Source organism: Centroberyx affinis, unplaced genomic scaffold (assembly GCF_046629955.1).
Source record: "Centroberyx affinis isolate AG114_WGS23_722 - 3 ecotype Tasmania unplaced genomic scaffold, CSIRO-AGI_Caff_v1 ptg003475l_1, whole genome shotgun sequence".
NCBI classification, from domain to species: Eukaryota; Metazoa; Chordata; class Actinopteri; order Beryciformes; family Berycidae; genus Centroberyx; species Centroberyx affinis.
Genome location: NW_027281435.1, coordinates 357,814 through 372,507, shown reverse-complemented (window position 1 = coordinate 372,507; position 14,694 = coordinate 357,814). Strand labels below are relative to the sequence as shown.

The 14,694-nt window shown below is 40.6% G+C and overlaps 2 protein-coding genes across 2 annotated transcripts; both read left to right on the top strand.

Annotated features, from left to right (window-relative positions):
• Nucleotides 1-4,471: 4,471 nt before the first annotated feature.
• gjb1a (gap junction protein beta 1a) lies at nucleotides 4,472-5,550 on the top strand. The gene is made up of 2 exons (XM_071539591.1): nucleotides 4,472-4,499; nucleotides 4,814-5,550. Exons 1-2 carry the CDS (start codon nucleotides 4,472-4,474, stop codon nucleotides 5,548-5,550), a joined length of 765 nt encoding a protein of 254 aa, XP_071395692.1.
• A 4,600-nt stretch (nucleotides 5,551-10,150) lies between these two features.
• gja2 (gap junction protein, alpha 2) lies at nucleotides 10,151-11,206 on the top strand. The gene has a single exon (XM_071539578.1). The coding sequence runs from the start codon at nucleotides 10,151-10,153 to the stop codon at nucleotides 11,204-11,206; it is 1,056 nt and encodes a 351-aa protein (XP_071395679.1).
• Nucleotides 11,207-14,694: the final 3,488 nt, after the last annotated feature.

Sequence of the window (14,694 nt, the reverse complement as noted above, 5' to 3'; positions counted from 1 at the left end):
ACGAAACGGAACGGATCGTAACCAACTGGCTATGGACTCACAAAAAACATCCCTTTTTCCACACCCAGGAGCCTCTTAAAGGGACAGGCTCTGCTGACTTCGCTGCACAGTGAAATGAATTGTGTACATATTGATGCATTCAAGTGCTGTCGAAAACCCCATGATTATGAATTGTGCACTCATTAACGTGCCTTTATTGGTCGACTGGGAACGACTGGGAAAGTGGGAATTTTCTGTGATATCAGAGCTGCCGAAATGTGAGATTAATGGGGTGGAGGCATCAACAATTGATGGTAAAAGTTATGTATTTTATTAGATGTTAGTGTTTAGCATTCTATATATTCATTCATTAATTTCCCATACCCACTTATTTCTATCCAGGGTCATAGCAGAAACCACGACCTTCTTGCGACAGTGCCAACCACTGAGCCACCATGCTGCCCACATTCTACATAGATAATTAGTATGTTATGTACGTTATGTGTGTACGTTATTGTAAGGTATATTATTTTTGAACTGGGAAGTTGGAGCCCATGAGGAGCACTTGAAGGCAGCATTTGACAAGAAACGTGTAAATTAGATTGTCTTTTTCATGTTGTAGACCAGTGATTATCAACTATTTTCATATCAAGGACCCCTAATTTAGTTCACATTAGGGCCACAGACCCCCATTTGATGAGATTTTGTCTCTCAAACCCAGATCTGAGAATATTTTTACTGTTAGATATGATTTTGTATAGAATTCCATGACTGTCTGTATTGTAGGTAGAGAGATAACAGAGAAACTATGATCAAAACACAATTTTTTCTACATTCTCTAATTGTGTTAACTTCTTGTAAATGAAATAATGCTGAAGTTGAACAAGTCATCAATTTGCTGGGGACCCCCTGGAACCCCCTCAAGGACCCCTGGTGGTCCCCGGACCCCACATTGAGAACCACTGTTGTAGACTACATCTTTCTTTTAGGCGCAATTTTTATTGAACTAGAATAAAAATCAAAAGCACTGCAGTCTAATAAAGCAGGGTCATGACAGACAGTTGAGTTTCCAGCTGTACGGATCGAGAGGCTGCACTGTCACTTTGTACTGATGCCTGTAAATGTCAAAACCACGTCATTAGTCCGGACAAGGGTTAGGTCATGTGACAGGGTGTGTTCAGGTGTGTGTTTGGCACACAACAAATCTACCACATTATATAACCTGTGCTTTGTTGCTAAGGCTGTATTACCTCAGTTTACACAAGCACGGTAATGTCCCTTACCACAAAGAACCACAGTAATCCTGTAAAAATTTCAGAAGGACACGATACAAATATCACATCAAAACCAAAAGTCCCTATGAGAATATAATACTGATAGCATTAGGGATAAAAAAAATTAAAAAAAAGCCCCTATAGGAATATTATAGTGATTTTTCCTGAGGGGTCTATTGATGCCTCTGATCACATATTGATCAATGCCTAATGAATGTATGTATTAACTAAAAATCACCCTTTAAGTTGTGAAAATGTTTATGCCATATAAATATATGATTGTTCTGACCATATCCCCGCCAGCTCCAGGGTCATTGTTCAGTAGCTGACCTTTGACCTCTGACCTCTCTATGGTGGAGGGGGGGGAATCTTTTTATTGGTCTCCTACAGGGATCAATAAAGTGATGCATTACATTATTATGATACATCTGGAGAGATAATTCTTGCCTGAGAGGACCAAGTTGAAGTGATGCACATGAAAAATTCAGAGCCATACTTAGGCTTACTGAACAAACTGCTGATGTTGTGGGAAAACACTTATATTGTAGCCTGCCATCCACCACAGGACTGAAGTCAGCAGTGAAGCTTTCACCACTCCCAAGTCAGACAATAATTTACTAATGTGCTGCAATAAGCTTTAACGGCCTCCAGATGTCATCCTTGAGACTGGACTACAGTGGGAGACCATAGTAGAGGCCTACATACACACATACACACACACACACACACACACACTGAGAGAGAGAGAGAGAGAGAGAGAGAGAGAGAGAGAGAGAGAGAGAGAGAGAGAAAGAGAAACACCCACACACACAGAAACAGCACATGTGAACTCATCCCTATCTTTCTGCTGCATTAAGATATTTGATAATACTAGTGATTAATGCACTAATCATAATTAATATAACATGATTAATATACTATGTAATAGGATGAGAAAAATGTATCGCAGTCACATATAAGCTAAATGCCTCAAGTATTGTGAATCACATCCCAGAAAGCTGGACTCGCATTGCATCATTTTAACAGAGTAAAGGCCATTAAGCAACATTAAGATGACAGTCAGTTTATGCAGATCTACAAGTCACTGAGTTCAGCAGCTGTCATAGGAAAGCACCAAATATCCAACCTAAAATCTCTGTCCCCAATCTGACTGAAATTTCAAAATGATTGTAATTCTCTCACCTATATAGCGTATACACAGTCACACCAATGCAGCAGTTACACTACTTTTCACCCAGGTCGGGTAGATAATCTAAATGTGACCTGAATGTAAACTTAGCATACTCAAAGAATCACACAGATTTTCTTCTTTCTTCTAACAAACCTAACAAGTAGCATGAAGCAGTGTGCCTGTTCATTCTTATGTTAGAGCTGTCAAAACTCTAACATTACTAAAAAAAAACTGAGTATGAAGATAACTTACTCATCAGCCTGCCCCAGGTGCTTGTGCTTGTGGATTCAGATTTTTCACAGGTCAGTGTATTTTCGTAGCAGCCAAAGAAGAAAATAAAAGACTGATTGAACTTATTTTGGTTGCCTCAAAGGTCTAAGTGAAGTGAAAGGCTTAACAGCACCAGAGAACAAGTTATTAACATTTGGTTTGTGGCTAAGATGAGCAGCATTTCCAAAGCCTTTATATTGAAACATGTATTTACTAACTTTTGCGCGTCTTGTAATTTGTATTTTGCAGGTATGAAACATCATTAAGTAATTTATGACAACATACTTGTGAGGAAACTTCTGATATAAAAAAAAATATATAGCACTTAGAAACCAAAAGTCCTTGTAGAGCCACTTGAACACTTCAGACTGAAGAGATTATTCAATATTCAAAAACCAGAAATGCATCACCCTGGTAGACGACAGCTACGTCAGCCTCTACCCGGTCCAATAGAATACAAATAGAGTACACAGAGTGAGGGAGGGATGTGCTCAGCAAAATCTTCCACTGGTGGAATTACATGGTTGAATATCAGGCGGGTCGCAGCCTTCTGGATGTAAAGGTTGAGGAGAGAAGCTGGAGCACAGTCAAGAATGAGGGACTGACTGCCTCCTAGCATGGAACAATAATAAAGTTATTATGATCATAAACCCCTGTCCTCTTATCTTTAAGATTTCATGGGGCATCCTTTGTTTTAGTCCTGTACATTTTACTCAATATTGCGTCAAAAACACCCTCCACTTCCTTTCCAGAACACAGCACAATAAGGAACGGGCGACAGACTCGACTCCCCACACAGATTCCTAGGCTTAGGGTAGGCAGAAATTAAAACGTTTGATGTGAACTCAAAAGCCGTTTTGTTTGGGCCTGGTAAATGGAGCTATTGTATGCAAATATGCCACACAAAAGCATATGACTCTTTCAGTGCAGGGCAGTGGCTAGTGTGAGACAAATCATTAGCAATGCAAAGTCATGGTGCTCTGATACTCTTGTTCACAGTTACTAATGAAAAAAAAAATCTTCTAATGTCAACGTAAATGTTTCTGGGCGTGCTTTTTTCAAGCTACATCTGAAGGTAAATTGATTTTATGGTTCATTTTATTAGCAGGACGTGAAGTTTGCCAGAAAGAAATGCTAGAAAGTTTATTTTCAGGCTTTCTGTGATATGTCTGGTTGTGGGTGTGCTTTACTGTTATATCTGACTAGCATGCAAATCGTCTCTGAAGAGTTGGGGAAATTCCTTAACAAGATTTTACAGATATTGTGATAGATCATATTAATTGTGTCACTCCAGGAAATATATATTGCTAGAAATAAACACTAAATCAATGCACATATTGGTGGCTTTCTGATGCTCATATAACCCAATATAGTTATTTTGTAGTTCCTCAAGTTTGTATGTTTAGCAGCATTTGTGCTACACCCTGCTCACAAAGTACAGACTGTACATATCCTTTTCAATCATTTTTAAGCTTATAACCAGTATAAGAGCTTATCTAATGCACATGGGGTCAAATACACCGACAATTTTACTGCCAAGGATTAGAGAATATTATGGACACTGCTGCAAGTTTTGTGCAGATGCCAATTTTTTTTTTTGCCGTGCCACAACATGGCCACTTGTGAAAGCATGTCACATGACGCGTTGTGCCAGACCTTAGTCTTGCACTCTTAAGTGGCCTGCCAACCTCCAGAGGGGGCAGAGAGGCTTGTTTCTCCTCTGGATTCACATCCATGCCAAACCAGCGGGTCAACAGCGTCCTCTACATTGCTGCCTATGCCTCTTACACCTCCTGCTGAGCCTGGTAACAACTCTCACGTTCATGTACTGGGATTTCAAGCATGTGTGGGACAAAGGAACATGAATGATGATTAGCACAGGGGAGCTAAAACACTTTTATTTTTTCAAACTTTAAATGAATTCTGGCTTGGAGATCTTACACTGTTACTGGTTTGATGCACTGTACTATCCTCACTTCCTAGGATCATTACATCACATGGTGATAATAATTGCTACATCAACAAGTTTCTGTTAATTTCATAGGAGAATACTTTCAACACCATGTTCTCTGAGATGCTGATCAACTGGTTTGTGTTTTGTTGCATCTTTGTCTTTCAGACCCGGAACCAAAGATGAACTGGGCATCGTTTTATGCTGTCATCAGCGGTGTAAACAGACACTCCACAGGCATCGGCCGCATTTGGCTCTCTGTCCTTTTCATTTTCCGCATCCTGGTGCTGGTGGTGGCAGCGGAGAGCGTGTGGGGCGACGAGAAGTCCGGCTTCACCTGCAACACCCAGCAGCCGGGCTGCAACAGCGTCTGCTACGACCACTTCTTCCCCATCTCCCACATCCGCCTGTGGGCCCTCCAGCTCATCCTGGTCTCCACTCCGGCCCTGCTGGTGGCGATGCACGTGGCCCACCGCCGCCACATAGACAAGAAGCTCTACAAGCTGAGCGGCCGGGCCAACGTCAAGGACCTGGAGCAGATCAAGACCCAGAAGATGAAGATCACAGGGGCTCTCTGGTGGACGTACGTCATCAGCCTGTTCTTCCGCATCGTCTTCGAAGTCACCTTCATGTACGTGTTTTACATGATCTACCCGGGCTACAAGATGATCCGTCTGGTGAAGTGTGACTCGTACCCCTGCCCCAACACGGTGGACTGCTTTGTGTCGAGGCCCACGGAGAAGACGGTCTTCACCGTGTTCATGCTGGCCGTGTCGGGGGTTTGCATCCTGCTCAACATTGCAGAAGTGGTCTTCCTGGTGGGGAAGGCCTGCAGTAGGCATTTGCACAATGCTGGAGACTCGACCATGGGGGCTTGGATCGCACAAAAGCTCTGCTCCTACTAACTAACACATGGATTTCATACTGGCACAAAAAAGGACATTAAAGTGCCACCTAAGAGAAATGGCCTTAGATCCAGGTAACAGCCATTAATTCAGCTTGAGGGGAATTTAACTTTTAGGATGAAGTAGCTTTCCCAATGTGAGTAAGTTACTCAGTATATCCAGTGAAATTTGACATAAGATTTATCCAAAGGCTCATTATCTCCACTCAAAGGAAAACCCATTCAACAGCAATACACACTGGTACCACACACCATACACACTGGTACCATACATTTTTATTTTCAGCTAAACTACACTACACAAGTGTGCAATACACAGTGAAAAACTACATCTCTGTGAACTGCCTTCACTCCAGGTGAAACTTGAAAGCTTTCCTTTAGTAAGTATTCATCAGTTTGTTACATTTCATGCCATTCTCTTGATAAACCCAACATTCTCTTATAAACCCAAAGACTGTATTGGACTTTGTACTGAAATAGTTGCCTATTATTGCTTAATGTTTTGGCCAAATGATTATCAATTAGTAACCTTTTATGAAGCAATATTTTGGCCAACCATATAATGGGCTTGCATTACCATTGACTTGTTTTGGTTAACCTATATTGTAATGAAGAGAGTATTTTCATTATCAAGATTTAAGATATTGAGATGCAGATATTAAATTGAAACGTGACTTTTGGTTCTTATCTCACACTGATTGTTACCCATGAGTTAAATAAGGTCAAGTTAAAAATCCAAATTATAGAATAAAGTCTGTCACTGTTACTTGTTTTTTTTTAAATATAGTATATAGTAATATTTCTAGCATTTTTATTTATAATATTTTTTATTATTTACATTAAATGTGACATTAAATGCCTTGTATTTGCCTAAGTTGCAACAAATTCAATCTAATGAACTTGAATTCTATTTATATGAAACATTCATGGCTTGTCTGTAAGTATTAGTGAGATGTAATACTGCTACATGGAGAGCACACCGATCATTTTGCACTGCATAATGTTCAGCTGTACAGTGTGTCTGTTTTCATACAGATCCCTGACTTTTCTAAAGGTTAAGTCCTTCATTCAGATGGAAACAAAAGCCTGACAGAAAAATAAAACTTGGATTGCAGACAGTTTTTTGTTTTCAAATTTATTAAACCAACCTTTCGTTCAATGATTGACAGTATATGATTTCTAAACATGTTATTAATTGCTTTTTGAAACAATATTTCATATACAATAATAATATTTCAATATTTCATTTAATGTGTATATATTGTTTGTAAGCACTGGAATAAAATAGACCAGTGTTTCTGCAGTTGTGTAATTTTTTGCCAGATTTTGTCACCATATAGTCAGAAAGTCCTTTAGGCATTCAATAGGAAGATCCCAAAAGAATCAGCTGTATTTTGGAATAATTTAGTCTCGAGCCACTGGAATAGGATTATACAAGACAAAGAGATTTGTGTAGAATTTCTATGGCTTTTGTACATTTCAATTTAATACAGTTTTGTTGAATTGTCCAATAAGATGCTCAAGGATTTGTTCCAAAATACAACAGATTCAAATTGTCCCACTGCATTTTTAGAGGATCTTCTAACCAAGTGAAAATGGTTCATGTAACACCACAAGTCACTAGAGAGCAGCATTTATCTGTGAACAGATGAAGCGACAGAGACACAGCAGTTTCTTTGATTCTCCTCAGTTGTCAGTAGTGTGACTGGGAGAAAAAATGGCTCTACATCTCCTTAGCGCTCCGCTGAACAAAACCTCATCGTGCATTTAGCCATCGAGCCATCTTTAGCTCTGGATGTTGGAGGTCCTGTGAGCCGTGCTGCCACCTGTGAGGAAATGTCTCAGGCAGCCTACAGTATGTAATTAAGTTCTCCTCCTGAAGGGCAGACAGCATAGTTTCAGGTTTATCAATAGCCTGGCCATGTAAGGGGTCGGTGTGTGTGCGGGCGGACAGCTGGACCTGCTGTGGCCAAGCGAGAGGGCACTTCTCTTTTTCTGGAACACGTCAACACACACCATCTATAGAGCTTAGATTGATGAGAAGCATATTGCTACTACTGATATATCCCCCAAATCCCTTATTCCTGTCTGTGATGAGATATTTTGTATCTTTATGAAGTGATGACTGTGCATGGGCAACATTCATACTATTTGTAGGGTATCTTGGTCCTGACTTCCAACCAGACACTTTCTCTTGAAAACTTTATAGTAGCTGATTAGTAGTAGTCCATAATGACGAGGTTGGTTTAGTTCTGGTTGAAGTGCCACCCTTTCAAAACAAGTTATCACTCCTTTGTGTCATTCCCCTCACTGAGTGGAGTGGACATCAACTACCACTGTTTGAATTGAGCTTGTTTACCAATCAATTTGTCATCTCTCCAGCATGGAGTGAGTATGATGATATGTATGATGAAGTCCCTCCATGCCAGACTTCATTGTACAGGAGATCAGGCTTGCTAGGCTTAAATTTTCCCTGATCAACTGCTACCATGCTGTCTGCAACATGATGCTGTAAATGTAGGATTGAAGTGGAATGAACAGAATTTAGTTTGGATATCCTCTGTGTAACATATAGCCAACACACTCCATGTCACTGAGGGAGGGGTCTACCTTGTCTGATGCTCCTTCCACACAGTCAAGGGCCAACTCGAAAGTGACAACAAAGCCACTCCCTTCATGGTGGATTATATTTAGAGCAATGACATGTAAGACTAACCTGCCTCCTCATTGGACTCTTTAGCTGCCAGTCAGTTGTGAAAGAAACACCTCTTAAGCAATGGGCTTTATAATTTTCTACAAGAAGGAATGTTGTCATCTGTGCTCATGCTGCTTACGGTGCACAGGAGGGTTCGAGCTGTGGTGACTTATACAGTCATTTATCGAGTCAACAAGTAGGACCTTAGAGACACTATTACAACTTTTTAAAAGAAGTTTAGATTAGCACTGTAGTTTCATCACTGGTCCGGAAAGACATGGACAACTACTTACCAAGTGACTCTGGATCTGCACTGTTTTAGGAGATGAACATTATCAGGTAGGTAGGTCTTTCATGGTGAAGTTCCTCCTGGTTGTGGATAATCACTTTGTTTATTCAATTAGATGATCAGAAAAACACTGGGGTATTGCTTATCCTAATAGTACAGTCCCCAAATAGTTTGCCGATTCTGTAATTTGGGTATCCACATACCCATACATTAGGTCAGTTTAATATCAAAAATGAAATCCAGGCCAAATCTTAAGTATTCCTTAGATTCCTGGCAGCCAATGCTTATATGCTTCAAACAGGTGCTCAAATTCAAAATTAATAAATTGCCGTCAATTTCTGATCCCTGACCCCTACTTCTAGAGGACTAGTCCAACTATTACCAGAGTTAATGTTTGCTATAGGGTGTCTGGTATTCCCTTAGACATGAACTAGAAACCTAAATGTGGAGTCAGGGAGAGCTGTTGGGTGTCACAAGATCTATACGCGGCATGGCAAAGAGGCACTCCAACCTGCTGCAGGGCTTTCTCTCACACACAGTCTGCTGTGTCCAGGGCCTTTATCAGCAACTAACTGAGGATAGGACAGGCCTGTCAGAAAAACAAACATGAAATATGGAAAATCAATGTTTTAATGGGCAATTCTCCTCAGGTTTTGTTGGGATTAGGCCTTGGTTGTGGGATGTCTCTTTTACATTGGTATGAAAACATATTTTGTTTTTAACACAATATTACAATATTTATTTTGTCATGCAGGGAGGACAATAAAGGAAAACAAATATGTGCATACAGTGAACTCCACAAGTAACTGGACAGCAACACATTTGTTTTGACTTGATTCACTTGATTGAATGTGAACTGGCACTTTAAGGACTATAATGTAAAAGTGCGGATTGTCAGTTTCAATTTATTTTCAGATACATTAGATAAACAGTTAAAGCACATCATCCCCTTTACTTGATGGTCCCTCATTTCAGTGTGACAAACGTTTCTGGAAAGACTGAGATCAAATTTCTTGCAGCTGCAGTGACTTCTGGATGTTTGAAACCCATAAATTTGATATATTTTCAAGCCTTCTTGCATTTCAGTGGATCTCTATAAGAATTCTGCTGTGACTCCTCTTGGCTCTAAATTTCTCTCAGGTGGTATGTAGTGTATGATTCAGGTAAACAAATAAACAAGGGTCTGAATTAACAAATCAATGATGTGAAGATTATTGACCTGAAGTCTCTCCCTACAATTTTTTTTCACTGAACTCTGTGAGAGAAAGTCTATACTGTATATACTCAACTATAACTGGAGTGGATAGCTTAGCAACAGTAAAATATCTTTCCTCTGGAAATGTAGAATTTCACAACAAAACACAAGGAAAAGAAAAGGGCTCATGCTGTGCCAACCCCATTTTAATGAATGAGACGGCAGCATTACTGAGGTTTCTAAACATTCATGAACACAATGGATAACATGTCCCACATGCCTTTATATTCAGTCCAACTACCACTAATATTGCCTCTAATGAAGCATGTTCATTTACCTCTGGCATGTTTGTCCTTTTCCTTACAGGCGTCTCTCCTGGTTTTGTCGATCAAACTGACTCTGCACAGTACATGTGAGCCAGTATGGGGGACTGGAACTTGTTGGGGAAGCTGCTGGAGAGCGCCCAGGAGCACTCCACCGTTGTGGGCAAAGTCTGGCTGACTGTGCTGTTCATCTTTCGCATCCTGGTGCTGGGCACCGCGGCCGAGAAGGTGTGGGGCGACGAGCAGTCCGGCTTCATGTGTGACACCAAGCAGCCCGGTTGTCAGAACGTCTGCTACGACAAGACCTTCCCCATCTCTCACATCCGCTTCTGGGTGATGCAGATCATCTTCGTCTCCACTCCCACACTCATTTATCTGGGCCACATCCTTCACCTGGTGCGTATGGAGGAAAAGGAGCAGCAGAAGGAGAAGGACATTGCCATTCAGAATGAAAAGCAGCAGATGTTACTGGGCAGCAAGGCCAAAAAGGCCCTGGTTAAAGATGACCAGGGCCACGTGCGGCTGCACGGGGTACTGCTGCGGACCTACGTCTTCAATGTCATCTTCAAGACCCTGTTTGAAGTGGCCTTCATCATAGCTCAGTACTTCCTGTACGGGTTCGAGCTCAAGCCCATGTACACCTGCAACCGCCCGCCTTGCCCCAACGTGGTGAACTGCTACATTTCCCGACCCACGGAGAAGACCATCTTCATCATCTTCATGCTGGCGGTGGCCTGCATCTCCCTGCTGCTCAACCTGGTGGAAATGTACCATCTGGGTTTCACGAAATGTCACCAGGGCCTCCGCTACAGACGGTCCCAAGCCGCAAGCGAGCCTCCCAAAACCCCGAGCGAGGCCGTCATGCCCTTTGTCCCGAGCTACAACTACTTCCCTGGTCACACCGCCACCCCCGAGCCTTTCCCCAGCATGGCAGAGCCCAATTCTGCCTACAGCCCCTACAACAGCAAAGTGGTTTACAAGCAGAACAGAGACAACATGGCTGTGGAGAGGAAAGGGAAACCAGAAGGAGACGATATGAAGGAGAAGAAAAGCTCCAGCCCTGTCTTTGAGTTGCCCATGGAAAACCAACGCAGAAACAGTCAGTCAAGCAAGCACAGCAACAACAAGAGCAGGCTAGACGATCTGAAGATCTAGGGACTTTGTGTTTCTTATCAAAGACACAGAAGACAAGGGAGGAACAACATGAAAGACTATGAAACCGTACAAGTGGGTGACGAAGATGCATGTGCAGACTCAACGATTCTTTTTGTTTACAAGCAATTTACTTGAATAGAGAAAACTAAAACTGTGAGATGCAAGAGATGTACAAGCATAAATGTGTTTAAAGTACACTCCTCATGTATAAGGGGCCAGGAAGCAAAAACCCCTGTTGCCTAGCTAGATATACTGTATATGGTTCAAATATTCAGCAGAGTTTATGTAAATGTGTTACAGAAATAACAATAATTTGTTATTACAGTTTGAATATGTGAGTTGTTTGAAACTGCAGGAGGTTTATGTCCAAGTAGTGTGCACAACAAACTACTGAAGGTTCTCCACCAGAGGTAAAAGATACACTTGGATAGGAGCCATATCTCCACCTGGAAAGGTTTCTAGACAACTCATATACCAAGAGATTAACATCAAAACACTGCCAAATCTGTTCATCAGTGAGTATGTTGACATACACAAAGTAATTGAATTACTTTTAATTATTGTCCTGACTGTGAGAATTGTGAGAAAGATTTGATTAAACTGTTTACATGCGTACCAGCAGAGTGTTATTTAAATATTCCTGTTTTCATTCAGATGTACAATATGAGATGATCCTATGATTATTGACTAAATACTTCACCATCATGTGCCTCCTCATACACAGGCTCAAAGCAACGTCATTCATTTCCCTCTTGTTATTATAAAACATATTATGGCTATAATGTTCCGATGGTATTCCTTTTGCTCACATGTAGCTTTCACACAGCTTATCCAGTGATGGAGGCGTGACTGCTGGATGTAAATAAACACTGTAGTTTCGAAAATGAACAACCCATCCCACTGTTGGGAGTGTCACAACTGTATGTTGGTCACATGTGCAAATAAACCTCTAATAATGTGGCTAATGTCTCTGGCCTGTGTGTTAGAAGCTCCAGTCCATCCAGTTTGTTCAGTAGGTCTGACATAATGTCACATTCAAATGAACTGAAGAACTGCATCTAACAAAATATACTTAAAAATATATCAACCAACCACATTAAAAAAGATAATCGATGCAACAATCATATTATTCAGTTTTATTATGTTCTTCATGATGTTTTGCAAATAAATATAGTTTAGTTAAAGGGTATTTATGGAGTGAATTTGAAGAGTAAGTCCTCACAGGCAGAACAGTCATACTGGACTCTGATTGGCCGACAACACCAGCTCCTCTCATTCAAATGAGGTAAACCTGCAGAGATGAGGCTTTCCAGTAGGTATGTTGGTTCAAGTGCTGTAAACTGGCCTGATTGGAAGAATAATAGCAAGTGGTTTGGTGAGGGGTGTCAATCAAGATCAAGCCTAGTGTTGATACTTTGGAGTTAATCTGAAACAGCCTGTAAAAATGATCATATATGTATAAAAATAGAGGAAAAATTATAATGTTCAGTGATCATGTTTCCTGATCATTTTTCAATGATCAGGAAAATTTGAATTCCTATAACAGCTATGTATGTACTGTGTTCTCAATTATTGTGCGTTGTACTGCCACAATATGACATGAATGCATTCAGTCTATCAGTGTAGCTGATTTTTTTTTTTTGCCTGTTGCTGCCTTTTAACTGTTTGGTTTCCCTTAGCTGCAACACACACAGACCCAGACTGACTGTGGCATGGATAGGCCCATTTCCAAAACACATACCATTGTACATCTCCACTGGTGAGAGCAACACTTCAAAGGACTCCTCTCTGCTGCTATAAATAGCTCATGCACACTCGGAAGAGCATTGTGAGTGAAATGGGGGAAGGGGACCATAACTTTGTTGTCCCGCATCAACAACACTACAGTGTTAGTTCCAACTATCGGGCTGAAGCAATGACCGAAAGGCACAATCTAGTCAGCAAAGTATTGCCCAAGAACATGGGTGTCAAACGGATCTATCTAGCCACTTAGGAATGAAGTAGAGACACTGATATTTAGAAAATGATGGCCTGTCTTAAAAATAGCCATATATTGGTGGGTGGGTTCAGAGACAGTCTGAAAATATCTATAAACAACAAAACACATCAAGGATACCCGAGTGCGTGTCCTCTCTCTAAATGTCTTGCACCAAGAATAAGAATTGCAATACTTTCCTTCATGCAGTCAAACAAATACTGTAAATACTTTGTGGCTGTGGGTGGTGAAACTGTGTTGCAGAGTGGTTTTATTTATTTAAGATGAGTTTATAAGTTTTACATTAAAAATGAATCAGCCACAACATATTTTGTAGACTTAATCAAGTTAAACACATTTTTTAACCATTATATTTGGTAAGCCAAGGACACTTTATATTAGTTTCAAAGTGGTGTGTATGATCAAGATCAATCCTCAGGGTTAATGATGTACTGGGAATAAGATATGGAATGGTTTGTAAATGTATGCATTTGATTTTAAGAGAAATGTTTTGGGTCCCCATTGACCTGCATTATTATTCTGCACAGAAATAGGCTTCCCAACTTTGCAGGACGAGGCTGAATGCTGCACTGAAAGGTTGCACCACCAAAGACAGGTGACAGGGGTCGAGGTTATGAACTCAGGGTTTTAACCTTGTGCAACCAAATCTCTGAGCCAGAATAGAGTGAGTGATAGGTTTAGAGCTCATCCATCACGAGTCCTGCTGCAGCTTGTAAATCAGACAGACAGTAGCACATTCTTTGGGACACGTCAATATGGGGAAATAATTTAAGATGATTCATACACTCCTGTGTTTCACTGGGATTTGCAAATGTCTCTCTGAAGAGTCAAGAGTCTATCAGTGATTCCATCAAGAGAATAATCTTTATAATTATTGCCAGTGAATATACAACTGATTCTGTGGGCAATCACAGTAACTAAGATGATTTTACAGAAATATGGACTCTGGTTCATTGTCTGGTCACAATGGTAGTTATGAATAGTAATTACAATAAAATGAAGCACACATATGTATAAAGACCCAATTTCCCCACGGGGATCATTAAAGTTGAACCTTTTCATTATCTAATTAAATGAAAATATGACTTTATAAAATGTCTTTACACAAAATCTTCCCCTGTTGTGCTGCCGCAACTTGTAGACTACCAACTGACAATTCTTTATTCTTTATTTGAATCACCATTAACGTTGATGGTTGATATATTTCCTGGGGTCCACACTTACTAAACAGCCGTTAGTCAGCAGCACAATCCAAATTATGGCACAAAAATAGGCAGCACAAATAAGAACCTGACAATGATCCCTAAAACACAAAAAACGATTGGACCAATCAGTAACAACTATGTGGCCTTGTTTTGAGCTGTAATTGTAGTTTCCTCTTTGGCCAATCAGTGTCATTTTAGATGCTGGAATGCAGCGGTGAGATTTCACTAAGTTTTGTCAAAATCAAATCAGTGCTGTCTCAGATATTGAGTGTGACACATGGATAAAC